At 40.2% G+C, this 15,851-nt stretch overlaps 1 protein-coding gene across 2 annotated transcripts in view; it reads left to right on the forward strand.

Annotated features, from left to right (window-relative positions):
• DAAM2 (dishevelled associated activator of morphogenesis 2) overlaps positions 1-15,851 on the forward strand; it is a 388,390-nt gene that overhangs the window by 283,711 nt on the left and 88,828 nt on the right. For both annotated transcript variants that reach the window (XM_054978243.1, XM_054978250.1), the window contains exons 13-16: positions 4,065-4,203; positions 4,519-4,577; positions 5,077-5,261; positions 5,738-6,055. In XM_054978243.1, coding sequence (XP_054834218.1) covers positions 4,065-4,203; positions 4,519-4,577; positions 5,077-5,261; positions 5,738-6,055 — 701 coding nt within the window. The remainder of the gene's footprint in view (positions 1-4,064; positions 4,204-4,518; positions 4,578-5,076; positions 5,262-5,737; positions 6,056-15,851) is intronic.

A 15,851-nucleotide genomic window follows, 5' to 3' on the forward strand; every position in this document is an offset into this window, starting at 1 on the left:
TTGCAGTAAGTAGAATCCTACTGTGTAATTTTTGCATAATTTAATGCATCATGTTAATACTTATTGCTTTGCTTCAGTTCTGTTTCCAGATTTCTGATTGGTTCCAAATTTTCAACTATACAAATACTGTTGCACAGTTTATTGAGTGTTCCAGTCCTGTTGATTATATTGACTCATTCTCTGAAATCCACCTTGAGTCCTTGTGAGAAAGGCAGACTATAAATAACATTTAAAAAAAACCCTGCATGTTAAATTTAAGTGTGTTAGTGTATCACCTTTCCGCGTCTCCCATTAAAGCAGAGAGATGAGCCCTTTTCAGACATTCTGATGGGACAATGAATGTATATATGGATGGAGAGACTAGGATTGTAATAGTAAGCTCCTCCCAAGTATAAACATGTATACACACACATGCAGTATCAGGAAACTTGCTTTTTCAGGGTTCTTAATCATGCAAAGAGAACTCTTTGTGCCTAGAGTTGTAGGCATGTAGGCTCTTAAAACACATTCCAGTTATGTGTAAGCTTCCCACCATAAGCATGCTCTGCCTCCATATATGTGTTCATTCTTGCAAGTTATAATTCCAGAAAATGGCTTTAATATAATTGGTGATTATGTCACATGGAAAGGTTTTTTTTGTAACATTTTTTATTTTTAATATCTAACATAAAAAACTACAAAAGACTACAAAGATATAAGGGAAAAAGGGGGGACTGGGGAAAAGGGAAGAGCAACATATAAACAAAAAACGCACACTACTCTACATGTCTTGTATTCCCTTCATGCTGCAATTTTTCTTTAAAGTTAACTTTCTAATATGCTATCAGATTGGTAGATCTTATACAATACAGACTATATTCAGGATCAGGTCTTCTTCCCTCCCCCCCTGCGTCTTGGTCTCAGTTCTCTCTGCGCAGCTGCAACAGCTGCGCTCGTTCTCTCCTCCCCCCCCCCCCACTTTCCCCTTCAGACTTTGAACTTTCTTCTTGCTGAAACTCCTGATGGTTGAACAAAAAGTCTGTCAGCTGTACTTCCGATGTAATCTTGTAGGTTGGATCCTTATATCTGAACCAGACGCCTTCCGGAAACAACCATTTATATTTTACATCACATTTCCTCAGGAAAGCCGCAAGTCTTTTATACTTAAATCTTCTTTTACGAGCCAGAAATGGAACATCCTTCAATATTTTAACCTTGTTGCCCAAATAGTCCAAGTCCACATTGTACGAATTATATAAGATGGTGTCCCGAGTCTTCTTAGATGAAAAGTCAATAATAATCTCGCGAGGCAGCTGATGCTTCATTGCATACTTTGAAGATGTCCGACGGACTTCCAAAATATCGCTTTTTAACTCTTCTTTAGTTGCCTTTGCGAATGACGCCAAAAGTCCCGACACCAAATCTTTTAAATTTTCACTTTGCTCCTCTTTTACATTCTGAAGACGCAGTACCGTTTGGGCACGGTCCACTTGCAATCCTATTATTTGATTCTCCAAGAGCTTCACTTCTTTACTTGTTGCTTTCATGAGTACTACGTTTTTGCGTGCAGACTGCTCTGCTCCAGACGCTGTTTCTTTAATGGTTTTCACTTCGCTTTCCACTGAATCAACCTTTTGCCCCATTTCATTTAACTTTGCTACAAAGGGCTGCATAGCTTCAAAGACCGCTCGTCTGACCATCTCTTCCAAAGTTTCCCCCTTCCCCTGTAACATCGCCATCACCGATTTACTCATTGCAGGGCTCTGCTTTTTCGTCGCCATCTTAGGGGGGGGGGCGCCAGCTAAGTTCCGAAACTCCGTGAAGGGGAAGAAATCCGCACCTTCTTAGCTTCAACTCCCACCAATCCTTCGCATACGCTTAGAAATCAGAAGGGATTCGCTTACTTACAGGTTTTCACCTTAAATCTGCTTATTGCCGTTCTCCATGGCCCGGCTGCACGCGATGTGCTGCACAAGTCTGCCGGCCTCCGTTGGAGCAAACGGGCAATTTACCCCCTGTATTGCTTTCAGGGGGTTCTTCCCGCCGTGCTCCGGACCCTGACCCCCTCACTGGGAGTCCTGGGGGTTAACCCTCGCAGGTCAACCACCCGGTCAGGCTGCTCGGACATTTCCTCCCGGACCTGCGGAGAGGAGCGTCCGACATGGCCGGGAAAACGAAACCGAATCTCACATGGAAAGTTTTGTTACCGAAAGCAGAATTTCTTGAAGTACATTGTGTTTCCCACTTTTGATGGGTTCAGTTGACCCTTGCAGATAGAGCCTAGGGTTATACTAGATCTAGCACTGCTGCTAGAGAAACAAGTAAACACAGGTGCAAAAAAGGCCTTCTCCCAACTCAGACTAGCCTGGAAGATGGCCCCCTACCTTGACATGGCCCATCTGGCCACTTGGATTCACACCATGATAAGATCAACATTAGAATACTGTACTGCACTCTACATAGCTTTCCCCTCAAAGTCAATTCAGAGACTCCAGCTGGTGCAGAATGCTGCAACTCAATTATTATCAGGAGCTACGTGAAGCATGCATTGTATTCCATTTCTTTAGTCACTCCATTGGCTACCCAGCAGTTACTGGGCTTAGTTCAAGGTTTTGGCTATCCCGTATAAAGCCCTTCATGGCCTTGGCTCCTTATATCTGCAGGAATGCCTCTCTCCTTATGCCCTGCCAAAGCAGCTTCACTCATCTGAACAGGGCCTTCTGCAGATACCACCCTGCAAACGGGCAGGATCAACAGCTGCATTCTCTGTGGTGGCTCCCACCTTATGGAATGGCCTGCCTAAAGAGGTCATGAAAGTTCCTACTCTCTTGGCTTTCTGCAAACTGTGTGAAACTAAATTATTCAGGAGGGCTTTTAAGTCTGGAAATAGGTGTCTTGTAAGAAATTGATCAGACAGATGTTTTGGTTAAAAGGACAGAGACAATACTACTGGATAGTACTGGATAGATACTTTCCTACTGAATGTTTCTGTGCCATTTAATACGTTAATAACAAATGTTTCTGCTATCTTTCATATCTGTATTCAGTTCTATGCTTGTTCAAGTTTCTTCAATCCATACCCCATTAAATTGTTGACTTGATGTAGTGGCTGTTTATTGTATTGACTTACATTGTGTTATCTGCCTTGAGTCTGAGAGAGAAATGTGGAATATAAGTAACATAAATAAATAAAACAAAATACCCTAGGAAAAATTTGGCCTCCCCCCACCCCACCCAACACCAAGGTGTTTATAATGTGTAAGCTGCACATTTTCCTAAGGGGGCGAAACCAAAATTCACTTAAAATTCAGTGGAAAAGCATAAGAAACTGGGAGTACAAATCCTCTTTTTATTTTATTCATTTATTTTACTTATTTAGAATGTGTATAGGCCACCTTCCCACTCTTGCTCTTGAAAGCAGCTAACAAATAAGTTCAATTATAAACCATTAAAATAAACCACATTAAAATACAAATGCATCCCATCCAAAATGACTGAAAGAGAAGTTACCAATAAGTTGGTTGTTGTGGATTTTCCAGGCTGTATAGCCGTGGTCTTTGCATTGTAGTTCCTGACATTTTGCCAGCAGCTGTGACTGGCATCTTCAGAGGTGTAGCATCAAAAGACAGAGATCTCTCAGTGTCACAGTGTGGAAAAGATGTTGGCAGGTAATTTATATCTACTCAGGATGGTGGGGTTGGGCTGAGTCATCCTGTAAGAGTTTCCCAGGGTGAAATGCTAATGGAGGGAGGCTTCAGTGTATCCTGAGGAGGTTCTTTTGCATATGGATTGGTGCTTGATATCTTACAGGATGACTCAGCCCAACCCCACCGTCCTGAGTAGATATAAATTACCTGCCAACATCTTTTCCACACTGTGACACTGAATGATCTCTGTCTTTTGGTGCTACACCTCTGGAGATGCCAGCCACGGCTGCTGGCAAAACATCAGGAACTACAATGCAAAGACCATGGCTATACAGCCCGGAAAATCCACAACAACCATCATTCTCCGGCCGTGAAAGCCTTCAACAATATACCAATAAGTTCATTTCCTAATTTTCTTACTGCCATTTTTCATTGTAGATAAACGAAATGGGGGAAATTTTCAACAGTGGCAGCTGTTGGACAGGATACTTCAGCAAATTGTTCTTCAGGATGAGCGAGGTGATGATCCAGATATAGCTCCTTTGGAGAACTTCAATGTCAAGAACATCATTAAGATGTAAGAATCTTGTTAACTGCTATTATAGTTCAGCTATGCAGTGTATGAAATGTAAGGGCTCTTTTATATGTGACATTTATTCTACATGGAAATAATCTTCCTTTAGAAGGAATAGCACATATTTTTTTAAAAAAAAATTCTATCCTGTTTTATTTCTTTAGACTCTCATTTACATCTAGCACAACTTAGGTTCATACCACACTTTTTAGCAGAATGCCAATTTGATATTTGTAGCACATTTTTTTCTAATAGGAATATTTTATATTTAATAGTTTTGGAATGGATCTCAAATGACCTTACTGTATTTCCATCCAGGTTGGTAAATGAGAATGAAGTGAAGCAGTGGAGGGATCAAGCAGAAAAATTCCGGAAAGGTATGTAGCCTTTTAGGGATGTTGATTAGTAGAGAGAGAACCTAACTGAATCACTGATTCCAAAGTGATGGAAAAACAAGGTCCTAAAGGCTACAGCACTCTACCAGTCATTGTTGTTCCCATTTTACAGATGGAGAACTGATGCAGAAGGATTTTGGGTTGCCTAAGGTTTCCAATGAGTCTGTGGGTGAGCTGCCATTTGAATCCAAAACATTGATGAAACTTCTAGTTTTTTCCTGCAATCTTGTTGTAGATTTGAAAGACTCATTGTTAGACAATATCTGCTGATTCTCACCTAAATCATCCTTTCAATACTAACTTGCCATTCCTAATTTTAATGTAGACCCCTTTCTTCCCAGGACAGTTTACTCCTTCAGATGTTTGCTGTTATGCATCTTACACATGGTTTCTTCTGGGGATAATTCATGGGTTTTGAGGTCATCTAGATTGCCTGAAATCATCCATCACTTTTCAATCTTGTCCCCGTGGCTGTTCACAGAACACACTGAGCTAATGAGCAGGCTGGAGAAGAAAGAAAGAGAATGTGATATAAAGACCCAGGAAAAAGATGAAATGATGAAGACATTAAACAAAATGAAGGACAAGCTGCAGAAAGAAGCCCTGGAGCTACGCCAAACCCGGGATCAAATGACAGACCTTGTAGCTCAACTCAATGAGTTCTCGGTATGATATGGGATTTTTTCTTCTTTTATAATCTATAAAAACAATCTAATAGAGAACAGAAACAACCAAGCTGTAATCTAACTATATATGATTTCTTTATTAGGATTATTTATAAGGTTTCTTACGAGTAGGTAATTTTACTAATCTATCCAGATGTTACAGATTCATCTTGATTTCACTGCTTCCACTGCTCGTCCACTGTGGAAGTTATTAAAATTAGTATTGAAAACTTCAAATGATATACATGTGGCATTCTGGGATCCTTTTCAGTTCTTAACACAGAAAGGAAAAAAAAAGAATGAAAACTCCAGCTGCTGTTAAAATATACCTGAAAGTCAAAAAAGGGCTATTAGAATTAACCATAATTAAAATATGGTGCTGTGGTGGTGGTAGAATGAGGAGGACTGAATTATGTCACCAAAATAATGTGATATATGCTAGAAATTTGCATTTTAAATTTTACTTTTTTTTCCCAGCATGGTGGCAGCATTTCCTTCCCATCCCCTCCTCATCTGCCTCCGGGTGGCCCATTTGCTTTTTCTTCGAGTCTGCTATCATCAGAGACTTTGCCTCCTCCTCCACCACCTCTACCATTCTCCTGTCCACCTCCACCAGCTCCACCACCTCCTCCAGGAGGCCCCCCTCCTCCCCCCGGAGCACCTCCATTTTTCAGCGTGGGAATTCCTCCAGTTTCTTCCACCACATTCAGTACCAGTGGGACAAGTCTGAAGAAGAAATCAATCCCACAACCATCTCATCCCCTGAAGTCCTTCAACTGGGCAAAGCTGAGTGAGGTAAGGTGCTGCTGATTAGAATGGGCTGTGGCTCAGTGGTAGAGCATCTGCTTGACCTGCAGAAGATGCCAAGTTCAATCCCCAGTATCTCTATGTTTATTTTTTAAAGATCAGGTAGTCTACCTGCAACCCCTACCTGCCACCATGAAGACTATGGAGTCTGAGGAGACAGTACTAACCTTGATGAACCAAGGTTCTGATTCAGTATATGGCCATCTCATTTGTTTTTGAGTTTTTGAGACAATCTTGTTATTGTTAATATGGTTATGGAACAAAAATCTGAAGGCTTGATAATTTTCTTATCTTTATACTATTGTTACATCAGCTTCTTAGGTGGCTCTGGAATTTAAGCAGGAAACATGATTCCTGTGCTATGCTGAGCATAGAAAACTCAGTTCTATCAAGTTTACTAGGCATGTGTACATAGGTACTTGAAGATATAATAATGTAGTCCATACTTTGTGTGTGTGTGTTACCAGAAACACCAGTATAACACCAGTATACCTGTAGCATATTTGTTGTATAAAGCATGGAGCTACTAACAGTCTTAAATGCAGCACTGTAAATATTAATGATATAGTACCATACTTAGCCGTCACCTACATGTTCTATATTATTTGAGGCAAAAGGTATAGATACTATATCATATCTTAAGGAGATCAGTTGGAGAGCCAGTTTGGTGCAGTGGTTAAGAGTGGGAGGACTCTAATCTGGAGAACTGGGTTTGACTCCCCAGTCCTCCACTTGAAGCCAGCTGGGAGACCTTGGGTCAGTCACAGCTATTCCAGAGATCTTTCAGCCCCACCCACCTCACAGGGTGTTTGTTGTGAGGATAATAATAACATACTTTGTAAACCGCTCTGAGTGGTGTTAAGTTGTTGTGAAGAGCAGTATATAAATTGAATATTGTTATTGTTGTTATCATCATTTTGAGACCAACAACACAAAGGGCATTGGTGGGAAAACACAACTTGGGTATGGGAGTGATAAAAGGCCAGAGTTAGCCCCCTCTTTTCAGCAGGCTAACTCTGCCAAACTGTAGACTTTTATCAATTCAGACTTTCCTTTGCATCCCCTCACTGCCAAAATGTTTTTCCTTATGATGGCATTCCTATGTGGAAGTGGTAACATTGAAAAAAATTTTATCGTCTGAATATTTTTAAACCTCACAATAGCACTGTGCTTTTGTGGAGACTGGAGCTGTTGGTTTTCAAATGTGACCTGTATTTGGGCAGACTATCAGCTTTTAGATGCTGATAGTCTGTAAGGAAGAGCTTTGTGTCAGTGGTCAAATGGTGACAGCAATATCTGAACCAGCCTTCAGGCTATAAGAATTCCAAGAACGATTTCTGAGAAGGGCCCAGCATTATTCACTGCATGTGCATGTTTAAATACAATCACCCTCTTCTTCTTGTTTTTCATGGGGCATCCATAGCACATCCTTTTGGAGGAGTATCCAGACTGCTTTTTTTATGGCTCCCTTCTTCTCTCCCAACCCAGCAACCTCTCCTACTTCTATACTCCCCACTACCCCTATTTCTTTTTTGGTTGCTAAAAAAGTGCAGATAGAATACTGTCTGTGTTGAATTTGGATGGCTGCCTAGAAATCCACACTCTTTTTTAGACTCCAAGTCACTCAGGGCTCAACTCAGGCATTTGGAATGAGTGTCCTGGGACCTCTGGAATGCCACAAGAATTCTCTCTCTCATTCTCCTTTTATTTTAAAATAAGATGAAGTGAAATATTTGCTGCACCGCCTGTGCTTGTCTGTCAGAGCCACGTGGGGCTGTGGGAGAGAATGTAAGAGAGGGATTTATTTTCATTTTCAGAACATGAGACTTAGTGCTTCGAAGAAAAGTTATAATAACTACATATATAAATATATATGTTTTAGTAGGGAGGAATAAGAGGGGCTGCAGGTGTTTCTATTTAGTGTACAGCAACCACAGATTTATACTTCTCCCTGGTTAAGAGTAGAGGCAGCTGTGTTAATAAATGGGGGCTTGAGAGGTGAATAAAAATGCTATTGGGGGCATACAGAATAATTCTGGGGTTTGAGAGGAAGGATACAATTGAGTATGCCATGATTAATGCTCCTGGCTAGTGAATGCTTTGCTGTTTCAGGGACAGTTCTAAAGACAGAAGAAGTTAACTGTATTTGTTCATTGGGGTGTATTTTTTTTTGTGCCTCAAGTTTTTTTTAAAAAAAAAACTGGAGAACTTCAGTCATGCATTCCCCCAATTCAAATCTGAAAGGGATCCAGTACAGCTGGACCTGTATCATGTGACGCTACTGTTCATGGCAGCTCTTTCTTTTTTTAAAAAAATAGTCTGATTCTAATTTTCAGACTCAGTGACTTGGCTGCTACTTGTTTACTGCCAGTTATTGAACAGTCTGACACCTCATTAACACTGATCAAAGTACATCACAATATTACTGACTTCAGATCCTAAGAATATATGAAGCTATCTTATACTGAGTCAGGTCTTTGGTCAGGCTTGCCTAGTATTGTCTATTCTGACAGGCTTTCTAAAGTCTTAGGCAGGCTCATAGCCAGCCTTCCTTGCTTCATAGGGCTTCATTGTTCCTATGTGGGGCTTTAAATAAATGAAGGGGAAAAGAAAGGTTTCATCTTAATTAGAAAAAAATCGTATCAACATATGCTAAAATATGCTTCTTTGCATTTTAACATCTATGAATTTTACTTACTTACTTACTTACTTACTTACTTACTTACTTACTTACTTACTTACTTACTTACTTACTTACTTACTTACTTACTTATAGTCTGCCTTTCTCACTGCTACTCAAGGCAGGTTGCATAGTGTGAGATTAGTACAATCACTAGCAAGGACAAAGGCAGGGATTTCCATACAGTGTCAAGGACATTTCCATAAACAATGTCATAGGGTAAATGAATACAAGTTTATAAAGACATAGCATTAGCAAGGATCCAATACAGGGCTGAAGAATTGCTGAAACGTAACACAATCAATTCTAGGACTGACATTAGACAACATGAAGCTCAAGTAGTATATAGGAGTACATATTTAAAGCAACAGATAATATGTAAGGCAACATAATGGTGAAGTCTGTGGTCCCTAGCTCATTAGCGAAACATCTGAGACCCCCCTCCCTACAATACTGCCTTCCTATCTGAGTAAATTTTTTTTTGAATAATTTGGTTTTGCATTGTTTGCAGAAAGCCAAGAGTGTGGGAGCTCTCCTGATTTCCTAAGTTCCATAGGATAGGGGCCACCACAGAGAAAGCCCGTATATGGGCTGCTGTTGATTTTGCCCATGTGCAGGCTGGCACTTGCAAGAGACCCTGTTTGGTTGAGCAAAGCTGCTGTGGCGGGACATAGGAAGGGAGGCAGTCCTGTATGTATGTCGGGCCAAGGCCATGAAGAGCTTTGTATGTTATAACCAATACCTTGAATTGAGCACGGTAACTGATAGGTAGCCAATGGAGTGCCTGTAGGTTGGGAGTGATGTTCATGTTCCTGTTCACTCCTGCTAACAATCGAATTGCAGCATTTTGCACTAATTGGAGGCTCCTATTTAACTTAAATGGGAGACCAATGTATAGTTGTTGTTGTATGATTGTTGGCTGAATAAGAGTATTTCATTGTTTCTGAAACTTTTTCATCATTCTAATGAATTACTTCCTTAAAGAAAAAAATAACTTTGAAGGTTATATCTTACATCCTTCAAGCAAATTGACATGCTAACCATTTTAATAGCTAAAGGTACCATGGAAATATTGAATGAATATGCAAATGACATCCACCTCTATATCTCACTATCCAAATCACTGTGAGATGCAGTAGAGATTTTGGGTTGCTGCCTGATGGCTGTGGTCAAATAACTGAAACTGAATTCAGACAAAATGGAAGTGATACTGGTTGGGAAGGCAGAGATCTTGAAGGACATTGTACTCCCTGCTTTTGATGGAGTTTGCCTGACCCTTGCAGACTCAGTTAGGACCCAAGGGGTTGTACTGGATCAAGCACTATTGCTAGAAAACAAAGTTTATGCAACTGCAAAAAATGCTTTCCACAAACTCAGTCTAGCCTGGAATATGGTTCCCTACCTCAACACAGCTGGTCTGGCCACCTAGCTCCATGCCATGTTAACCTCAAGACTTGAATATTGTAAAGTACTCGACATTCGTCTCCCCTCTAAGTTAACTTGGAGACTCCAGCTGATGCAAGACACTGCAGCTCAGCTATTATCGGGAGCTAGGAGGAGCATGCATATTAATCCCATTCTGCAGTCACTCCATTGGTTACCTGTCAGTTACTGCTCAATTCAAGGAATTCACTATCACATACAAAGCTCTTCATGGCCTTGGTCAATCATCTCTATGGGATGGCCTCTATCCCCATGTTCCACCATGGCAGCTTCACTCATCTGAACAGAGCCTTCTGCAAGTGCCACCTTGTGCATGGGCAAAACCAACAGGTGATTTGTACATGTGCATTCTCTGTGGTGGCCCCCAGTTTATGGAATAGTCTATCTGAAGAGGTTAGGAAAGCAGGATAAGAGTCCAGTGGCACCTTAGAGACCAACAAAATTTTTGGAGTTTAAGCTTCCAAGAGTTAAAGCTCTCTTCTTCAGACACAAGTAGAAATGGAAATCCCTGAGCCTTTATATCCCACTCCAAAGTTCAGAACCTTTTCTTGCCCACAGACAGCCCCCTAACCTTAAACAACTTCTCACTCATAATAATGTACTTCCCAACACTGACATGGATTCTGGGACCAGAGCCTGCAATAAACCAAGATGCCTATGCTGTCCTCATATTTACTCCTGACAGCATGATTATTGGATGTACAGCACCAGTTTATACCACCATCTCAGGTTCATTCACTTGTTCATCTTCCAGTGTTATATATGCTATCATGTGTCAGCAGTGCCCTTCTACTCTCTACTTTGGACAAACAGGTCAGTCCCTACACAAAAGAATAAATGGACATAAATCTGACATTAGATCCAGAGGAGTTAGCTGTGTTAGTCTGTAGTGGCAAAATAGTAAAGAGTCCAGTAGCACTTTTAAGACTAACCAATTTTACTGTAGCATAAGCTTCCAAGAACCACAGTTCTCTTTGTCAGATGCTTATGCTACAGTAAAGTTGGTTAGTCTTAAAGGTGCTACTGGACTCTTTACATCTGACATTAGAAATCACATTACTCAGAAACCAGTGGGAGAACATTTTAATCTTCCAGAACATTCCATTGCTGACGTAAAAGTGGCTGTCCTCAAACAGAGAAACTTAAAGGGGAGATTATAACTTGAGATTGATGAAATGGAATTCATTCACAAATTCAAAACAATGGACTCCCTTGGGACTGAACAGAGACTCTGGATTCATGTCTCTCTACAGATTCTAATTTCTGCTCTTATCAAGCTACATTGTACCTTTACATTCTGATGCCCTCCCTTGTAACTCCCCACCCATCTTTGGCTGGAATATAAAGATTTAAGGATCTCCATTCCTATTAGTGTCTAAAGAAGGGAGCTTGAACTCTTGGAAGATTACACCCTGAAAATCTTGTTATTCTCTAAAATGCCACTGGATGAAAATCCTGCTATTCTACTTTCAACCAACATGACTACCCACCTAGGTTAGGAAAGCTCCCACTTACCTAACTTTCCGCAAACTGTACAAAACTTAATTATTACAGAGGGCCTTCTTAAACTGTTAATAGGACTGTGCGGTAAGTAAATGGTTTAAAGAGATTCTTCAATAAAGGGATAAGGAGCACCCATAGACTACTCCTATTGATGTAAGTATGATAGACAATACACTCTACTATTATTGCTACAAGTATGATCCAACTGAGTAGTTCCTAAATTGTTTAATCTGTCAGTCTTAGAATTGGTTATGCTCTATTTCTGCTTTTCTTCAGCTCTGTATTGGATTTCTGCGGGTTTTAAATCTTTGCAAATTTGCATGTATATATCCTATTACATGTTAATTGAAATGTATTTGAAATTGACAGTACTGACTCACACTTTGTAATCTGCCTTGAGTCTCAGTGAGAAAAGCAGAGTATACATAATTTAAATAAATAAAAATAAATAAATGGGGAGACCTGAGTGAATCAGGAGTGCAGAGGTTGTATCAGGATCATTTTTGAAGTTAATGAAAACCAGCCTCCATTCTTTATTTTCCTGTTCTAAAAATAGTCTCATTCTTTAAGAAGAAGAATGTGCCATTGGGTCACAAGTGACTCATGGTAACCCCATCTACAGGCTGGGAGGTGGGGTCAAGGCAAGGGAAGAGCAGAAGTGGTTTGCCATTATCTTCCCCTGCATAGCAACCCCAGGCTTCACTGGTAGACTTCCAGGTACTGACCCTGTTTAGTTCCCAAGCTCTGATGAGCTCAGGCTAAGGTGTAGGCTATTCAGGTTACTCCTATTCTTTAAGGCAAACAGAAATGTCACTTTAAAAAAATAACCTAGTTCTAAAAAAACCTTCTTAAATGGGGTGAATCAATCCAGATCGGGATGTATATCCATTGGCCCCACTCTAGCTAGGGCCCTGGTCTCAGGCAGAGGTCTTTTCCAATATCCTTTAAGTGGGGCTGATGCCAATCAACAAACAAACAAACAAACAAACAAACAAACAAACAAACAAACAAACAAACAAACAAACAAACAAACAAACAACAAACAAACAGTCACTACAGCCTAAACTTTTTTCCTGTCACTAGCAGCATGTCTCAACAGGAACTTAAAAATAAGTGCCTAGCATGCTTAACTGTGGTTTAAGTCTGCAGACCATTATTAAGCTTAAACATTTAACAAAGAATGAAAATACAACTGTGTTGTTCTTTTTTCATGCTCTTGTTGATGAAGCACTTGATAATAAAGAACTACATGTCTTTAGTCCCTCTGAGGTCAGCAGAGAGGGAACCCAGGAAGAGCTTCGGGAGGGGGATATTCTTGTTTTTAAAGAGGAGACTGTGATGATTCACAAGTTTCCTCTGAGATATTTATTTCTGTTACCTGCTGAATGCTTGGAAGTCATATACCAAGTAGCTTGCAGTTCCTTTTAATCTCTGGGGAAAAGAAGCAAAATACTTCAGTGATCTGTAATAATAATTTTTCACTTATTTTTGAGAAGGAAGTGCAACCTGTTCATTTCACATTACTCTTAAAGGTACCTCCTAAATGAATACAAAGACTTTTGAAATCAGAGGGCATGCTGAGAGAGGAAAAAATCATTTGGTTGGGGAAAGCTGTGAGAGTTTGTGTACAGTAGAGGAATCCTTTTAAAGAGTGATGTCTGTAGTGTTAGCTGGAGAAGTGGCTTCTGTGGAATCAACTGTTAGTGTGAAGTTGGTATAAACAAAGACAGACTTTTAGATTCTAAGGCTAAGCCTGCTGTCTAACAAGTCAAAAATGAAATTAAGCCATCAATAACTCTATCATAATACTCTTTAGAGTCCAAAATGGGAATATGCTCCAATTTTAATGGATTTTTATGGCAAATAGCGTCCTCCTTTAAAAAAAAAAGTCAGCTCAAAGCTATGACATGGATCTGAAGCAGTGCAAGTGGAGCAATGCATAGGCAGCAACTTTCATGTCTGCCCCTTCTTGCTGCAGTTGGCCATGGCCGCTATAAGGTCCTGTAGATTAGTGGATCCCCAGGAGTTTTGCTGGGGGGTAGGGATGGACCAGCAATGATCATCCTCCCCCTCTTTCATCAACATGGAGGAGAACCATGCCAATGGCAACATCATTTATCCATGGTGATTTTGGCTTTCATTTGTGAAGCCTGATAGAAATAAATGGGGGGAAAATTCCTGCTGATGACCATTCTTTGTGCTTCATATCTCTGGTTTCTCCCTCAGTGAATTATGCTTCAATTCAAGTATGTAAGCGCAGAATGACATGGTTATAGTATGTGATCGTATAATGCGTTTAGGGACCAGAACGTCTCAAAAGGGCCAGTTCTTTATAAAGACAAACTCTTACTAATTGCATGTGCTTCAAATACTTTCCCCCTTATGTCTTAGACAATCTCTGGGGAATCCTGAGAAATATTTTTCACAGGTCTGATTTCTCATAATGGACTACAACTTTTGCATAGCAGAGAAACAAGATAACTAACTTAAGTAGATTCACTTGGAACTGAAACCTCTCATTAAGAAAAAATGATATACTGATGAAGTAACTAAAAAACCCCAAGGTTTGTTTTATTTTTAAATTATTGGTTAGGGACTGTAAATATATTATAGAGTTAAGGAAATCATTTATCTTAACAACGGCAATAGGTGAGACTTTGTTTCAGTCTTTCTAATTAATGACAGTCCTCTGTAAGCTTGTTAATCCATAGCTGAGTTGTGAGAGTGTAGTTGAGAAAACTGCTTGACAGATCTATGCCACTTCAAGTGATAAAAAAGGTCAGCATGGGAATAGGAGGATCTCTTCCACCTGGGGGAAGTCATGTGCATGAATTGCTGGTTATTTTCAAACGTCTACATACATGTATGGGATGTAGAGAGTCTCAAGTTATGCTCATCCATAACAAGATCAATTTGATCAAGATGGGTAGCCATGTTAGTCTGTCTGTAGCAGTAGAAAAGAACAAGAATCCCATGGCACCTATAAGACTAACAAAATTTGAGGTAGTGTATTCGCTTTCGTGAGTCAGATACAAGAACAATTTGCATATACTTTTTGTGACAGAACTTGTCTGGGTTCGTCGGTTATACATGATAAAGAGGTGGACATTTTAATTTAAATAAAACTAAAATCCAGCCTTTCTGCCACTGACATTTTGGCTTTTCCTCACATGCAATGTTGAGGATGGGGCAGAAGAACCCCTTTTTAAGGGGTATCAAGTTAGGGTCATCAATAGCAATTTGTTAACAATAACTTGTTGGTCAGGAACAAGAATAACTTGGGCAACTGTCTTCCCATACTTACCACAGGAACATTGGGGTGGGGTAAATTTTTCTAAGGATAATTTCCATATAGTCACAGTGCATACTGCAAGATGGTGTGGCCTTGAAGCTATGTGAGAATTTACTGAAATCTATTGGTTATATTTAATTCTTTCTTCCAAGGAGCTTGGAGCCAGTATACATGACTCTCCTCTTCTCCACAGATATAGTGTATGTGAGACTGGTTTAAGGTCACCCAGTTAGCTTCATGACTAAGGGAGGTTTTGAACCTTAATTTCCTCAGTTTAACACAACTCTAAAACTCCAACTGCCCTGCCACAATGGGTCCCAAGGGTAAAACAGAAGTTTTCACAATACTTTTGATGGCTCCTTGCTCTTATACAGCACAGCTTCATGTACTGCAGTGCCACTTTTAAGAAAATTAAGAAAAGGCACTGTTGTTTCTGTTGTTGTTGTTTTATGCTGCCTATCCTAGATTCCCTGTCCTGGATTCCCTCAAAATGTGTTTCTTTCCTTTGATCATCTCTCCTTTTCCCCAACAGCCCTGCTTTTTGCTCTGTTCATTTCCTGACTGTTTTAAGTAATACATTTCTCTTGCTCTCTTTAATGACTGTGAGTGGGGAAAGGAGGCTGTTCCTAATTAGTTCAGTAATGAAGTGTTAATATACTTTGCTGCATGAGTGCACTTCAGGAACTTCAGCCCAGGAGAAGTCTCTTTGTTTCCAGTTGGTAATCCTTTCTTCTGGACTACAAGACAACAAATGCTGTGAAGGCCTTCCTGGGCCGATTCCAGACGGCCCTCCCCATTGCGAAACGTCACGCGTCGTCGCACGTCGTCGCGCAGAAAATGCGAAATATTGCGTTTTCTCGCGCGAG

This window comes from Eublepharis macularius, chromosome 1, assembly GCF_028583425.1.
Source record: "Eublepharis macularius isolate TG4126 chromosome 1, MPM_Emac_v1.0, whole genome shotgun sequence".
Lineage (NCBI taxonomy): Eukaryota > Metazoa > Chordata > Lepidosauria > Squamata > Eublepharidae > Eublepharis > Eublepharis macularius.